A 13,684-nucleotide genomic window follows, 5' to 3' on the forward strand; every position below is an offset into this window, starting at 1 on the left:
CTACTTTAATATACACATATAAATACATCTCTTTGTGTATCTGTGTGGTACAATATTACATAATAAGCATGAGACACAGGAAAAGGAAGAGATGTCTTATAGCTTTCTAAGCCTTTAAGCCTAAGAATGAGAAGTTTAGCATTTTTCCATGACAGCCAGAAACATCTTTCCCCCTGTTTCTAATACTCTGATGTAATCACTTTATTCCAGCTGCGAGAGATTTAAGAAAAGACTTCAAATACTACAAGATCAGCAAAAAATCACAGTAGTGAATAAGAGCAGTGCAGTTAGGTTCTTGCACTAATCTGGATTTGTGGTGAGAAACTGTAGTTCCTCTTTGATTTAGTGACACTTGCAGATGCTCAGCAAGTTTCATGATTATCTCTTTAATGTCTTCACACATATATGTTCAGCATCTGTGAAATTTTATGGTTCATCTGTTTCTGATCATGCACTCTAAAATGTGTGCTGTCTTTTTGTACTGACTAAAGGGGACTTTTACTGTTTTTTTTCTATTATTATGCTATCTGTGCACCTCCCTGCTTAGCATTTGTTACACCACTCTCAGCTTTTTTTATATTTATAGCTTTACTTCCTCAAATTATTTTTAGCAGAACAAACTAGTGGATATTTCCAAGTAAGAACAAAAACAAACTAGAAGCAAAAAGAAAGAAAATGAGTGTGTACATATTTGATAGAAGGGATCAGCTGTTAGGGAAAAATATTTCAAAACCCCTTATTAAAATAAGGGCATTAGTGTTTGAGTTTCATGACACTGTTTGTGCCTTGCTTGCCTCATACATTTTTCCTTCCCTATATAAGAAATACATTATGCTTTTAAAGTATATTAGAGATAAAGCTGTTAATATGTTATTCATATCTTAATATTTTTATTTAGACTTTTTATATCTTTTAATTCGATTATAACTGAGGAAGTTTGAATTATGCTATTGAAATTTTCTTATTGCCAATGAAAAGGATTAGCCATCAGCTTAATAAATAATCCTGAATCTCACTGTGGGAGATACTCAATGATCTTATTCACATTTCTATGTGAAGAGATGCTGGCTAGCTCAGATAACTGACTTAACAGCACCCAGGCTCAGATGGTAGCCTTTCACAGCAGACTGTCTTAGAGCGAGGGTCCATAATTAGTGGGACATAGACTAATCAGAGATAGAACAGAAAACAAAGAAATGAGCAGAAAAAATTCAATTGAAATAACTTACCATCAATGTAAACTAAGCAAGGGAAAGCATATGGAGGGGAACATTTTGCAGTCAAGCCTATGTGTACCTAAACAGAGCTCCTTTCTTGCTTTGGTGGGCAAGTTCTACTGAAAAAAGATCGTATGTGATTTAAATCTTCCTTGTTATGCAGGATATATGTTTCTCTCTCAGTGGCATTGGACTGATGCATGATTTGGGTAAATGCTTAGACATAAGAGGGAAAAAACAGAAATTCTGCAGTTTTGTGATCAGCTCGGGTGGTCTTTAAATGGCCACTGGCACTTGCTGTTGGCATTTTACACAAACACTCCCAGTTGATAATAGTGTTTCATTTTTTTATAGCAACATTGCTTATTTTTAGCAAATGAATGTCAATGGAAAGTGGAACTTGAGGCAAAATGTCAAGTTTACCTTAGAGAACAAAGGGCCAGGGTCATTGCAGTGGAAGCATCTTTATGCAGACCCCCAGGCTGCAGGGATTCAGCAGGGAGAGCAGATGAGCTCATCCACAGAGTGTTCCTGTTTTACTTCACCGGTAGTGAGGGACTGTGGTAAGCTCAAAAATGAGTAATGGGGAAAATCAGGACCTATAAGAAAAGTGAAAGGGGATTTTTAAAAAATTATTATTTATTTTTATTCTGTAGATTTTAGACTTTGGTTTAGCTCGACAAACTGATGATGAAATGACTGGATATGTTGCAACAAGATGGTACAGAGCTCCAGAAATTATGTTAAACTGGATGCACTACAATCAAACAGGTAAACTGTGAAGGCTTGCGTTTTGGTACAGCTGGATGTAGTGATAGTTTTAAACCAAGAGGCAACTGTGTTCAAGGATCACTTTGATTCATCGTACACATTTTTCTCTCTGTTTTTTTGGCAGTTGACATATGGTCAGTTGGATGTATCATGGCAGAGCTGTTGAAAGGGAAGGCTCTATTTCCAGGAAACGATTGTATCCTTAATATAAAACTTAAAATGCAGCTATAAAAATACTCTCTAATTCTTCCTTTTTTTCCTAAGGACTTGAGTGTTTCTATAGAAATGTTTTTCACGTAACAAACTTGTAAAAGCGTAAACAATTGGCTAATCTTTCAGTTCAGTGTATATGACAACTGAATATGAGACCCACTGGTAGGATAAAAACCAATAAGATGTTCCTAAACAGCAGTAAGTTACATTTATTCTTTGTTGTGTATCTTTCAATAATAACATAGTTACAACAGAGTAGAATTCTTCCATGTGTGGCTCTTATTGAAATAACATATGCTAAAACTGCAGCCGGGTAAAGGCACTAGTTTTTCATCAGCTAATACAATTTTTAAAAATAGAACTTTTAGGCTGGAGTTTCCTAAAATGCAAATGAGTTAACTTACTATTTAAAAGCAAATTAATTGGCCTGTTGTGTCCTGTTAGTAAAAAAAGCCAGGAAGTTCCAGAAATGCCATGAGAGCAACAAAACCATCTCTTTTCTGCAGCACTGTGCTGTGGTCCCTGATGAAGCATCAGAGATTTCCATTGGTGTTTCCTGTGCTCGCAGGAGAGGAAAAAAAAAAAAGGAGAGATATTGCTGAGAAGAGCTGTAAAATGATAAAAGAAAGCTGATGAAAAGAATGTAATAAGGAATGAGGAAACAACTGCATCAGAGGAGGAAAGCTTTTAATACAAGAAACAAAGGTGCATTCTTCTGTACTGAATATTGACATTTCTTGCTACTCCAAAACCCCTCAAAAAGCAAATACTTCTGCTAAAACTAAGCTGTTGCCAGGTGCAAAACATCATGATATTAAAATTGCCTGGAATACTGTTAAGAGAGCTGAGACCAAGTTTCCCTGCTGACCTTTCTATTGTGCTCAACAGCTATGAATTGGTATCTTTCCATGAACTATGGTGGAATTGTCTTACTGAATACTTTTAAACATCATGGTTTTGTGCATGGAAGCTCATTAACTGTTTAAACCCAGAGGGACAGTGTGCTGTTTATTTCCCTAAAATAATGCAGATATTGATCAACTAAAGAGAATAATGGAAGTTGTGGGCACACCCAGTTCTGAACTTCTGACAAAGATATCATCAGAACACGTGAGTTCACAGCTTCATTTGGTTAAGTGACATTCTTTTTCTAGTTGGCATCATTTGTTGTCACTGGCTGTGTTACATATATACTATGATTTGGAAATGAGCAAACACCTTAAAATTATCTCTCTTATTTGCTGCTACAATGTGACCATTCAAAAAATGTGCTTTTTGGAGGTATCTAGATCCCTTGACTATCAGATGGATTAATTTTGGTACTTGCTCTCATGTACTCAGTTTTCGAAAGGAGTTAAGCAATTAGTCCTGATGATCTCTTAATTTGCTGCTATTTGTATAATTAAAAAAACTCAAACTCATGCTCAGCTCAAAGCATTGTATTGTCATTATGAAAGCTGATGTCTCTGTAATTTTTATGCTTTCCATTGTTGTAAGGATTCCAAAGAGAAATATGAGAATCCAATAATGTGTGTTCTGCATGAGTGGTCTATTTAGATCCCTAATTTCAAAATCATATTTATTAATTTCTCTGTATCCTTGCATGAGGTCTACTTTCTTGATAACATCTGTATTTAAGAGTGTGCTTTTTAAATCTGTATGTGACTTCTTTAAAAGAGTAATCTAGTAAATGAATAATTTCTACTTTGTTTCTCTGCTGAAGCTATTCTTGAAGGATTCACTGTAAGCAATAACCATGGATATCCAGCTGAGAAATTAGATGTGGTATTGATTGATAGGCACAGTAAAAGTTCAGATAAACAACAGCACCACAGACACCTCCTGAGCTGCAGCTGTTTTCTTAAACCTTTTCTTTATACACTTCAGACTAATACCCATGGTTGTTTTTTAGCTTGTGTGTATATTGAAGAGTTTTCTTTGACCTTGCTAATTAATACACTAGTGGGTTAAGTAAACAGGATCAGGAGGAGAGCCAGACCAATCCTGTATTTCTGGAAGGTCCAAGCATTAATGAAAATTCATCAGCCAGTGGATAGTTCCTGAGTTTTTGGGTACCCAGCACCTGAGAAGGGCCAGGGCAGGAGACTAACTAAGCATCCATCCTTTTGCCAGGGACTGCATCAACCAGCAAATCTCATACTGTGCTGTCCTAAGCATAGGTCCTTTTATACTCTTGCAGGTCCTTGGGTAGCCTTTATGTATTACTGTTAAGATCCTACAGTTTTTGCAGTAACATATTCAAAGTAGTGTATACAAATGTGTGATTTACCCACAACTGGAAGATGGTGAGCTTTTTGGTCCTGGAATTAAGCACCTTAATTATTTAATAGAAATGGCATCTGCTTTTGTCTTTTACTATCTTGTGCTTCAGAGCATCTCAGGAGCTATAGGAGTACCGAAACTGTTTTACTGGGGGTAATTATAACTTTAGAGCACAGGGAGAACTCAAAAACCAGGTTAATGAATGGGAGTGCTGCTAGGTCACCTCTGGGCTGCTGCTACTTGGTTAGAGGAGCAATGTCAAAGGAGATGCAGACCTTGGCTGGAGGCAATTGCCACTTGCAAGGGAGTTCTTTTGTTTCAGTTTTTCTTTACCATGTAATTTGGCCTTATTGTTGGCGTATTTCTTAATGTACCTTGCAGCCATGGACAATTTTTAACATTCCCCTAAGAGCAAGGTCAGAGATTTGCTGAAATGCCAAGCCTATTTTGAGTTATAAGTAGAGGATTAAAGAATTGGAAACTGAAAGATTAGCCACATGGGATGTTTCAGCACAAGTTACTGAGTTGTTTTGTATTTCAGAATAATTTAAACATATGGATTCTGTTGATTGGGTTTCTGTGTTGGATATATAAGTAGAGGGGACAGGTTGGTAAGTATCCTTTGATAGGTCTATGTTCTTTTCGAAGGACTTCTGGGCAAGGTTGGAGGTAATTTTCAAAGTACCTTGTTCAGTCATGTTTGGATTTGTGATGTTGATTGATGTCTTTAAAGAAATAAATACTCCACAAATCCACAGATGTTTGTAATAAGATAAATCTACCTTGTTTCTACCCTAGTCTGTAGCTTCCATGCAAGAACGTGTAATAGCTCTCTTTTGCTCTGCTGTTCATAGGTATATATCTAAACTAGTGTCCTGGAAGACTTAGCTCTGAAAAAGAGCAGCACCCCTGACCTTCTAGGAGGTGTTAGGTGCCTTTATGAACTCCAGGGGCTTAAAGTGGGTGCAAATGAAGCCTGTGTTTTACTTGAAGTCTGTAAACATCCTCTCTGCCTGACAGGCTACAGCTGCTCAGAAGAAATCATCCTTTAAGAAAGCCTGGCTGTCAGCCTCCAGAATAAAAAGGGAAAGTACTAGTATCAGGTTGAGGCGTAATGCATAAAGGCTTTCTTCTTTTAGTGAGACTCTGAAATGTGTCTCTAATGGCAGTCTAGAGGTTTGACTGAATATGCTTACATCTTGCAAGAAGCAATAAAAATAAATATATCCGTCTTGTTAAACTGGAACGTATTTTGAAAAGAGGCTTTGTTATGCAATGATTTAAAATATCTTTAGGTCAGTCCATCATAGCTCCAGAAATAAAGGTGATGGCTGAGAGAGAACAGTGAAGGAAACAGGATCTGTTTCCCAAGTGTGGTTGCAGGATTGCACAGGTGATATGTCATAGTATTTCATAGTCACTTCATGATAGTCCAGAAGATAACTCCACCATTCTCCATCTGATGACTCACTTGAAGCCATGGAGCTGCTTAGTATGAACTACTTTATTTCCTTTGCTATCTTTAGTAGGCCAAGGATGCTTAGTTAGCTTTCTACAGATAGTGTCCTTCTAACAGGATTGCTAGGTGAGAGAGACGTATGTGTAATACAAATATGTTTTAAAAGGATTAAAGCTTGTTCAAAGACCAGCTGGCTTTTTTATGGATTTGGGAACAGCCATTTGGTTCTTCTTTAACTGTTCCATTTCAGAGTTCCCTGTTCTTTCTGATCCCAACCCTTAGGACCAGCATTCAACCCCTTCTCTTGCTGGCCCATCTACCTCAGCCACAGTGACAAGGCAGGCTAAAAATTCTGTTTAACATCTGAAAATCTATTCCAAGGGAGCAGACTTTATTTAGTGAAGCTACTGTTGAACAAAAAGAGAGAAGGGAAGGCTGCAGATTGAATTATGCCACTTTGCTGAGGGTAACTGAAAGATGATTTAGGTTTCAGTTTCTGATTGAACATTAGATGCATGTGTTCCCTGGGGATACACTGCAATGAACCAGTAAGCACAGGTGAAAACAAAAGTTCTAACACATACAACTCTTAAGACCAAAATATACCTGCTTAAAACTCTTGCTTATTGTGCAGTATAGAAGAGTGACTGCTTAAAACAAAGTCATACATTATGGTTTTATGTAAAGAAGGTTTTCCATGTATAAGAAACATAAAAAATATAATTTTTTTTATATTTGATGTGGGTATTATTGAGCAAAATTTAACCTCTGTGCATGTGGTATGTATAATGATTTATTCCTAGGCAAGAAAATACATTGAATCTCTTCCACATATGCCTCAACAGGATTTGAAAGCAGTATTTCGTGGTGCCAATCCATTAGGTAAGAAAGTTAGACTAATACAGATAACATTTTTCAGTACTATAGGAACTCAAACCTTCCTTTGCTATATGATCCCATATAATAATGATCAGACCAGTGACAAGAGCATTGTTTAACCTTTCATCCTAAGACTGTTTTCCCTTCATGAAGCCTGTGTCTTTTGTTTCTGGTGGAGATTACAGGAACCTCTTCTGAAAATGGTCCATGGATGAAAAGCAAAACCATCTAATAGCAGGAATAAATAAAAATGTCATGAGATCTAGATTAAAGACATCACCTCTGGCTCAGGAAGGCCATCAGCTGTAAATTGCTGGCAAGCAGAAGAATATACCAGGAAGTAGAGCTGTTTGAATGACCCTTTTGAGTATTATTTCCTAGGAACATATGAGTCATTGTTGGATACAGGATACTGGGCTAGGCAGACACTTGGTCTGATGCTGCACAATTGGTTTTGTGTCTAACCAATTGGTTCTGCCTGTGCAAAAGAGATGTTTCTTTGAAGCTTTTCTTGTAACATGGCAAAGGGCACATTTGAGTCACCAGAGTCATCTCACTACAGTGCCTGGTCAGTTCCACCAAGTGCACATTATAGGGGAAGTACTGTAAGTTAAAATGTTATTAATTCATTCTGTGCATTAATGCCAATTTTATTCTTATAAGTGTAAGTAGCTGTGAACACTTTCTTACAAAAAAATGGGATTTATTTGCCTCAGGTACATAAGAACATGATATGTATTAATATGCTAAGGACAAATTAATGCCAATGTTCATATGAAAGCACTAACAATTTTTAATAATATTTTAAATAATTATGGTAAATTTCCATGCAAAACTAATTTCATTAAAGATATCTCTCATTTCTAGTATTCTTCAATTGTTTATGCTGGGTGCTTTAAAGTTGCTTTGGAGTTTTCATCTGTTTGTTTCATTGGTGCAGCTAATTAAAAGTGGCATCTCATATTCACATTTTATTATTCACAAGTTACTTAACTTCGTCCTGACCAGTGCAAACTTAAGCACATGATGCCCAGCACAGTATATTTAACTTATAAGCACACAGAGATCTTTTTAGAATTAAGTCCTTGGATGTCTGAAGAGGTGAACCAGATCTCAAATAGACTATAATAAACCTTTGTGCATGCCACAAGCAAAACAGAAGCTTCCCTCAGCTCTGAAAATTGTACTCGCAGTATAAAATCTTCAAAACTCGTTTACGCTGCCTGAATTTTGTGAGTTTGTCAGTAATGTTAACTGTGTTTAAAGTGAGTGAGACTAGACTGTATATAGACATTTACCTTCTTTTTTTATTTCGAGGTGGTCTCTTCTGGCTTTGAACTTTCTCTTTTTTCTTTAGCTGTAGATCTTCTTGAGAAGATGCTTATATTAGACAGCGATAAAAGAATTACTGCTGCAGAAGCCCTTGCACATCCATACTTTGTACAGTATCACGATCCAGAAGATGAACCCGAGGCCGAGCTGTACGACGAGTCAATAGAGAATAAGGAGCGAACCATAGATGAATGGAAAGGTATCAGAATTGCACACAGCAGGACAAAACATTACTTAAGTAACAGTTTTCCTTCGTTTCTAACCAGAGGATTTGAACTTTGAAGCTTCAGGCAAACTAAATAAATCCATGTGTGTACTTGTGGGAGTGGAGAGGTGAAAAGGGTTGTGTTTCCTCTCTGGACTTCGCTCCCTTCCCCCATTCTATCATCTCCTTACTAGAATCTCTGTACCAGGTTTATACTAAAAACTGATGCTAGTTACCAGGTAATCATACATTCTGTTTTGCTTTTGGTTTTCCAGGTCAGATCTCCAGCTGAAGTAACTGTCCTAGGGCAATGACTTGTGATTCTGGTCTAGTTTTTCAGAACCGAAAGTAGTATTTTCTTCACAGATGTGTATTTTGTTAATAATTCCTTAGACAAGGAATTAGAATTAATAAATAAACCATGCTATTGTTCCTGTTTGAGATGAGAGTTCATGATTTTACTTAGAAGCAACACCAAGAACCCTTTTTAGAGAAATACTGCAATAACCTTTTTTATTAGTTAATTCCATGCTTGCACCATGGTCATATTGCACTGCAGTATCACAGAAATAGGGTGGCTAAACATTGGGTTGCAAGTACACTGAAAAGTGCAATCCAGTTTCATCACTGTCTAATGGGGACATATTATGCTAAAAATTTCTTATTAGAGATTTTAAATTGAGAATAATGTAGAAAACGAATTGTTTCTGTTTATCATTAAAGGACTTTCCTTGGCTTAAGATGAAATATGTCTTCTATAAATTAAATGTTCATCTGTTTTTTACTCTGCAAAGTTTCATAAAAATGTATTAGCATAGTAGTTAGGTTTATGATGGAGAATACCAACCTCCCATGTCTTACTCTTGCCCTTCCCCTTGTGCCATGTTTTATTGTGGGCGTTGCAGGGCAGACAAGCAGACTGACTACACCAAATACATCTTGAAGACAGATAGTAGCAGGATCGTGGCTCTTTCTACAACCTCAAGCCCTGAAAAGGCTTTTCTGGAAGCCTACTGTGTCTGTACAAACAAGGAGGAATGACTGGCATCACTTACTCCTTACACATGTTCTCCTCTGCAAAATCTGGCAGCCTCCTGCACCACCCATACATCTTGTTTGTTGAGACCTGTCTTCCATTTGCTGCTATACTTAGGAGTGGATGATTTTCTTTTTCTGCTGCTTTTTTGGTTTACCAAGTCTTAAACAGGAAATTTGAACAATTTCCGAGTCATGAAGTTGATTTCTGTTTGTGATGAAACTCTGTTGAAATTATTTCAGGAGCAATTTTAGCTTAACACTTTCTAAACTGAAATGAGAATGTGAAGGTGAATTCTCTAGGAAGGGTAGTATCATATAATTTATCATTATAGTTAGTATGTATTGTTTTCTACATCACTATCCTTGCTAGATAACTAGGCAGTTAAATGCCTCCCTGACATCCGATCCCGTCAGATCTCGGAAGCTAAGCAGGGTCAGTCCCGGATTAGTACTTGGATGGGAGACCTCCTGGGAAATGCCGGGTGCTGTAGGTTCTAGTCCCGAGGACTTCACTGGCACTGTCCAAGCTCACTCGGCCGTGGCAGATTAACCTCAGGACTTAAACGGTGGGGCCAGTTCTGCGCAGGCTGAGCCTCACCTAAAATCCACTGCGCAGGCTGGAAGGGCACACCCACATGGGGACAGCCCTTCCCAAGTCTTCGGTCGAGAAGCTGAGCCACACACATCCTTGCTAGAACTACAGGTCAATTTCCTTCTTTATACAGGGGGATAGGGAAAAAGGCCTGAGATAAAAATCTCAAAACTGACACAGGACATGCAGCTCTTCTTCCTTCCTTCTCACCATATTTTTATCTTGGGGAATAAACTTTTTATTTTCAAGTATAGCATGGTGCCACATCTAAGTAAGATGGCATAAAATGTTTTTAGTGTTCATGAAATATTGACCCAGTTTCCCAAGATGTCATTGGCATATTTCTCCTCTTTTTCTGTTCAAATTAAGAATCAGTGGCACTGGATCCCAAGAGGGACCAAAAACCAAAATAAAATGATATTTCAGACACTTTGTCATACACATAATGTACTTCAGAATTTCCCTGGCCTCCACTGCACACTGCTGAGGCTTGCAGCCTAAGCTCATAGATTTCTTACTGACATGTTTAATCAGAAAATATTTCAAAATTTTAAAGGCCAAGATTATGCTATTGAGAGTTGAATGCTATGCACTCTCTCCTTTGCTCTTGCTCCAGTTGCACTTATGTCTGCTGAGTAGTTGGCACAAGAAGTGGGTAAGGAGCTTCATAAACATACAATGTACAGCCAGCAAGAATAATTTCTAATACAGTTCCAGGTGTAATTTGTGAGGCCACTGACTTCCTTCAAGTTCATCAGGACTGCTCTAGTTCCTCCTTGGAGCTGGCTGTAACCAGATGCTATTTACTAGCTACAAGTCAGTCACTGAAAGAGTCACGTAACAAATCCTCTCATGTCTGGGGTTCTCCATGCAGAATTTCTTTCAAAGAAATCCTTCACTGGAACTGGTACATGGGTCACTGTATGCTCTCATAGTGTTTAACACAACTAGAGCACAAGCAGAAGATTTTTTACATACTTTTTAGAGGAGTTCTTACATACTCTTTAGAGTAGGTACACTTGCAGGTATAGCAGCTGTCTCAGACAGAACTATTTAATAAACAAACTAACAGGCATGAGTTTGATATGATTTAAACATCACTGTTTGGAAAAGAGAACCTGAAGTAATGCATTATTAGTCTTGTTATATGTGAGCAGGAGAAGGTTCTTAAAATACAATATCAAACTTGAGAAAATACATAAGAGGCAGCCACTGACAAGATATTCCATTAATGTGTGAGGCAGACAACAGGACACAACTATCAGCATGGAAAGATAAAGGATTATTCCTAAAGCAAGGTAAACTAGCAGAGAACCCATGTTTCTAGCTAAGCCCTTCTTGATGAAAATAGAACTGTTACATGCATCGAAGACAAAAGAAATTTTTTTCAGAGGACCTTAAAATTATGTTAGTCACAGTAAAACTTAAAAAAAGTCAAGAACCAAGATCCCAAGGCATTAGCACAGAATTGCAAATGTTGTAGGTTGAAGGCAATTGACTAAGAGATGATAAAGAACATTCTCCACAGTTAAATGTATATTTTAAAACCTATTTGGGTGCATTTTCCATTATATTTTATTACATCATTTTGGCTGGTCATCTGACAGCATAATTGATGTTTCTATTTCAGGGCCTGTGTGTTTCAGTAATTAATTAAAGGGGACAGTTATGTTGTACAACAACAGTATTTGTTAGTCTCATTTGTAATCTGAGGTTAAGAGGATTCCTAGTGAATTCAGTCTGATTTTGGATTTGGACTTTAAAAAGGCTGGAAATACAAACTATAAGTCACATGAATCCATAGAACTGTTTTGTCTGGAATGTTTTTCTTTTGAAGAGAATGTCAGCTAATTCTTCTCTTTCCCTTACCCCTTCCTCTACAGAACTTACCTATGAAGAAGTGATTAGCTTTAAACCACCCGACCTAAAAATGGACAGCCTGGAGATAGAGCAATGAATACAGGCAGCTCTGTCTTGCCTTGCTGCACTATGAAGACTGTTAAAATATAACCATCCAATTTAACCTGTGGTCAGATGTAGATTTTACTATCCAAAGATGTTGGAGAACATATGGAAAAGCGGATGAATTACACAGAAGCCAGATGTTATCTGTTTTGGGTGGGGTTTCTTTTGCCTTGTAATATGAATGTATTCCCAGGTCACAAAGGGTGATAAAGAACTGCTTCATTCTGACAAAATTATGCACTGAGTTCTGTCAAGCTGTGTGTTCTGCATGTTTCATTTTATCAGTTGTACTGCCAAAATAAAGGTGACCTCATAAATTAATTTTAAAGTTGTACATTTAGAGCATGAATGTATACAAACATAAACATAGGAGTCCATACAAGCAATCCTTTTTTGTTCTGGCATTTTATCTGTCTGTTTTCATACTATTTATAGTTAGTGCCTTTATAATGAGAGGGCGTGGTAGTGAGATAGACAGAATATGCATATGTAGTCACATCTGTGGTGATCTTACACAATTACTGGATGTCTCTCAAGCAGTCTTAACACCACTTAAAAGTCAGTAAAAATAAATCCTTGTCTTCTCTTGCCATTCAAGTGTCTGTTCTCATTATTTACCCTATATGCTTTTTCAATCTACAGCATACCCATTTCTGAGATGATTTTCCTTCCCAATGGTATTTCTAACCATGCTGTCGCTGGAGTGCTGGTGAATTTGTCTGAGTTTACAGGAAGGTGCCTTAAAAGTACTGTGGCAAAGCTCTGTAGACTTCAGCAAGCTTCAATAAAGGCTGTCACAAATGGCAGTGCAAAAGTACTCAGTTCAGTTCACAGCTTTGAATTAAATATTCTGCATTGTCTTATTTTTCTTCGCATAATTCTTGGGAAAATAATCTAATAATTGCCATTTGAAGACCTGACAAAACAAGGAGGTTTAAGGATTTGAGACACTGTCATTGGAGTTTCTTTTAATCAAAATTTAAAAAGCTTTCCAGCTCTGAAAAGTTGGAAATTTGAATAATAAATTGCAGGATACACCAGATACCGAGATTTGTTAAAGAATTAACTTACCTGATTTCTCTGTTGAAGGCATAATACTGTAACAGGAACATGCTTTTGTCACAAGGCCTCTTGTGGTGTACAGGCTGTGTCTTTCTACACACTTGTGATTCACTGTTGTTTACTGTTGTTCATTTTTGTGTTTCATTCTTGCTCTGTCAAAGTGTTATTTTGGTTGTGGCTTTTTATAATACTTAGGTTTTCTGAAACTTTTGTCATTAATATTCAATTGTATAGCTATTACATGAGGTAATGGATTCTATGGCATTTATTTACCTCCCTCTGTATCTTTTCTATGTAGAAAGAAAAGCTTTTTTTTAATAAACATATTTAAAAAATAAAAAATCAAGTCCAAGAGCTTTGATTTTTCTGAAAGAGAAGTAGGCATTTCATCTAGAAAATGGAATTTTCTCATCTGTGGATTAAGTGATAGACTGCTTTGATAATGTTGGCCAGTGTATCCAATGCTTGCATCCAGTGGAATACTGCACTTGTGTTCAACTTTCGGCAAGGCATATTAACCTGAAAGTAAATGCCTGTGTGGATTTCCTGCTAATCCTCTGAAGTGCTCTTTGGCCGTCATTTCTTTGGCTTCCTGTGAAGCTGGATAAGGCCTGTAATGATCATGCAATGACTGAATTTCATGCTGACTAAAATAGGTGAAAAAGTTA

At 37.1% G+C, this 13,684-nt stretch overlaps 1 protein-coding gene across 2 annotated transcripts in view; it reads left to right on the forward strand.

Moving 5' to 3' along the window:
* MAPK11 (mitogen-activated protein kinase 11) overlaps positions 1 to 13,352 on the forward strand; it is a 32,314-nt gene extending 18,962 nt beyond the window's left edge. Inside the window, exons 7-12 of one of the 2 annotated variants that reach the window (XM_071552531.1) lie at positions 1,874 to 1,988; positions 2,113 to 2,184; positions 3,232 to 3,311; positions 6,747 to 6,825; positions 8,180 to 8,353; positions 11,873 to 13,352. In XM_071552531.1, the coding sequence (XP_071408632.1) occupies positions 1,874 to 1,988; positions 2,113 to 2,184; positions 3,232 to 3,311; positions 6,747 to 6,825; positions 8,180 to 8,353; positions 11,873 to 11,946 (594 nt within the window). In that variant the 3' untranslated portion in view covers positions 11,947 to 13,352. The remainder of the gene's footprint in view (positions 1 to 1,873; positions 1,989 to 2,112; positions 2,185 to 3,231; positions 3,312 to 6,746; positions 6,826 to 8,179; positions 8,354 to 11,872) is intronic. The other variant, XM_071552532.1, reaches the window with a different exon arrangement.
* The last annotated feature ends 332 nt before the right edge of the window (positions 13,353 to 13,684 follow it).

Source organism: Pithys albifrons, chromosome 3, assembly GCF_047495875.1.
Source record: "Pithys albifrons albifrons isolate INPA30051 chromosome 3, PitAlb_v1, whole genome shotgun sequence".
Classification (NCBI taxonomy): Eukaryota; Metazoa; Chordata; class Aves; order Passeriformes; family Thamnophilidae; genus Pithys; species Pithys albifrons.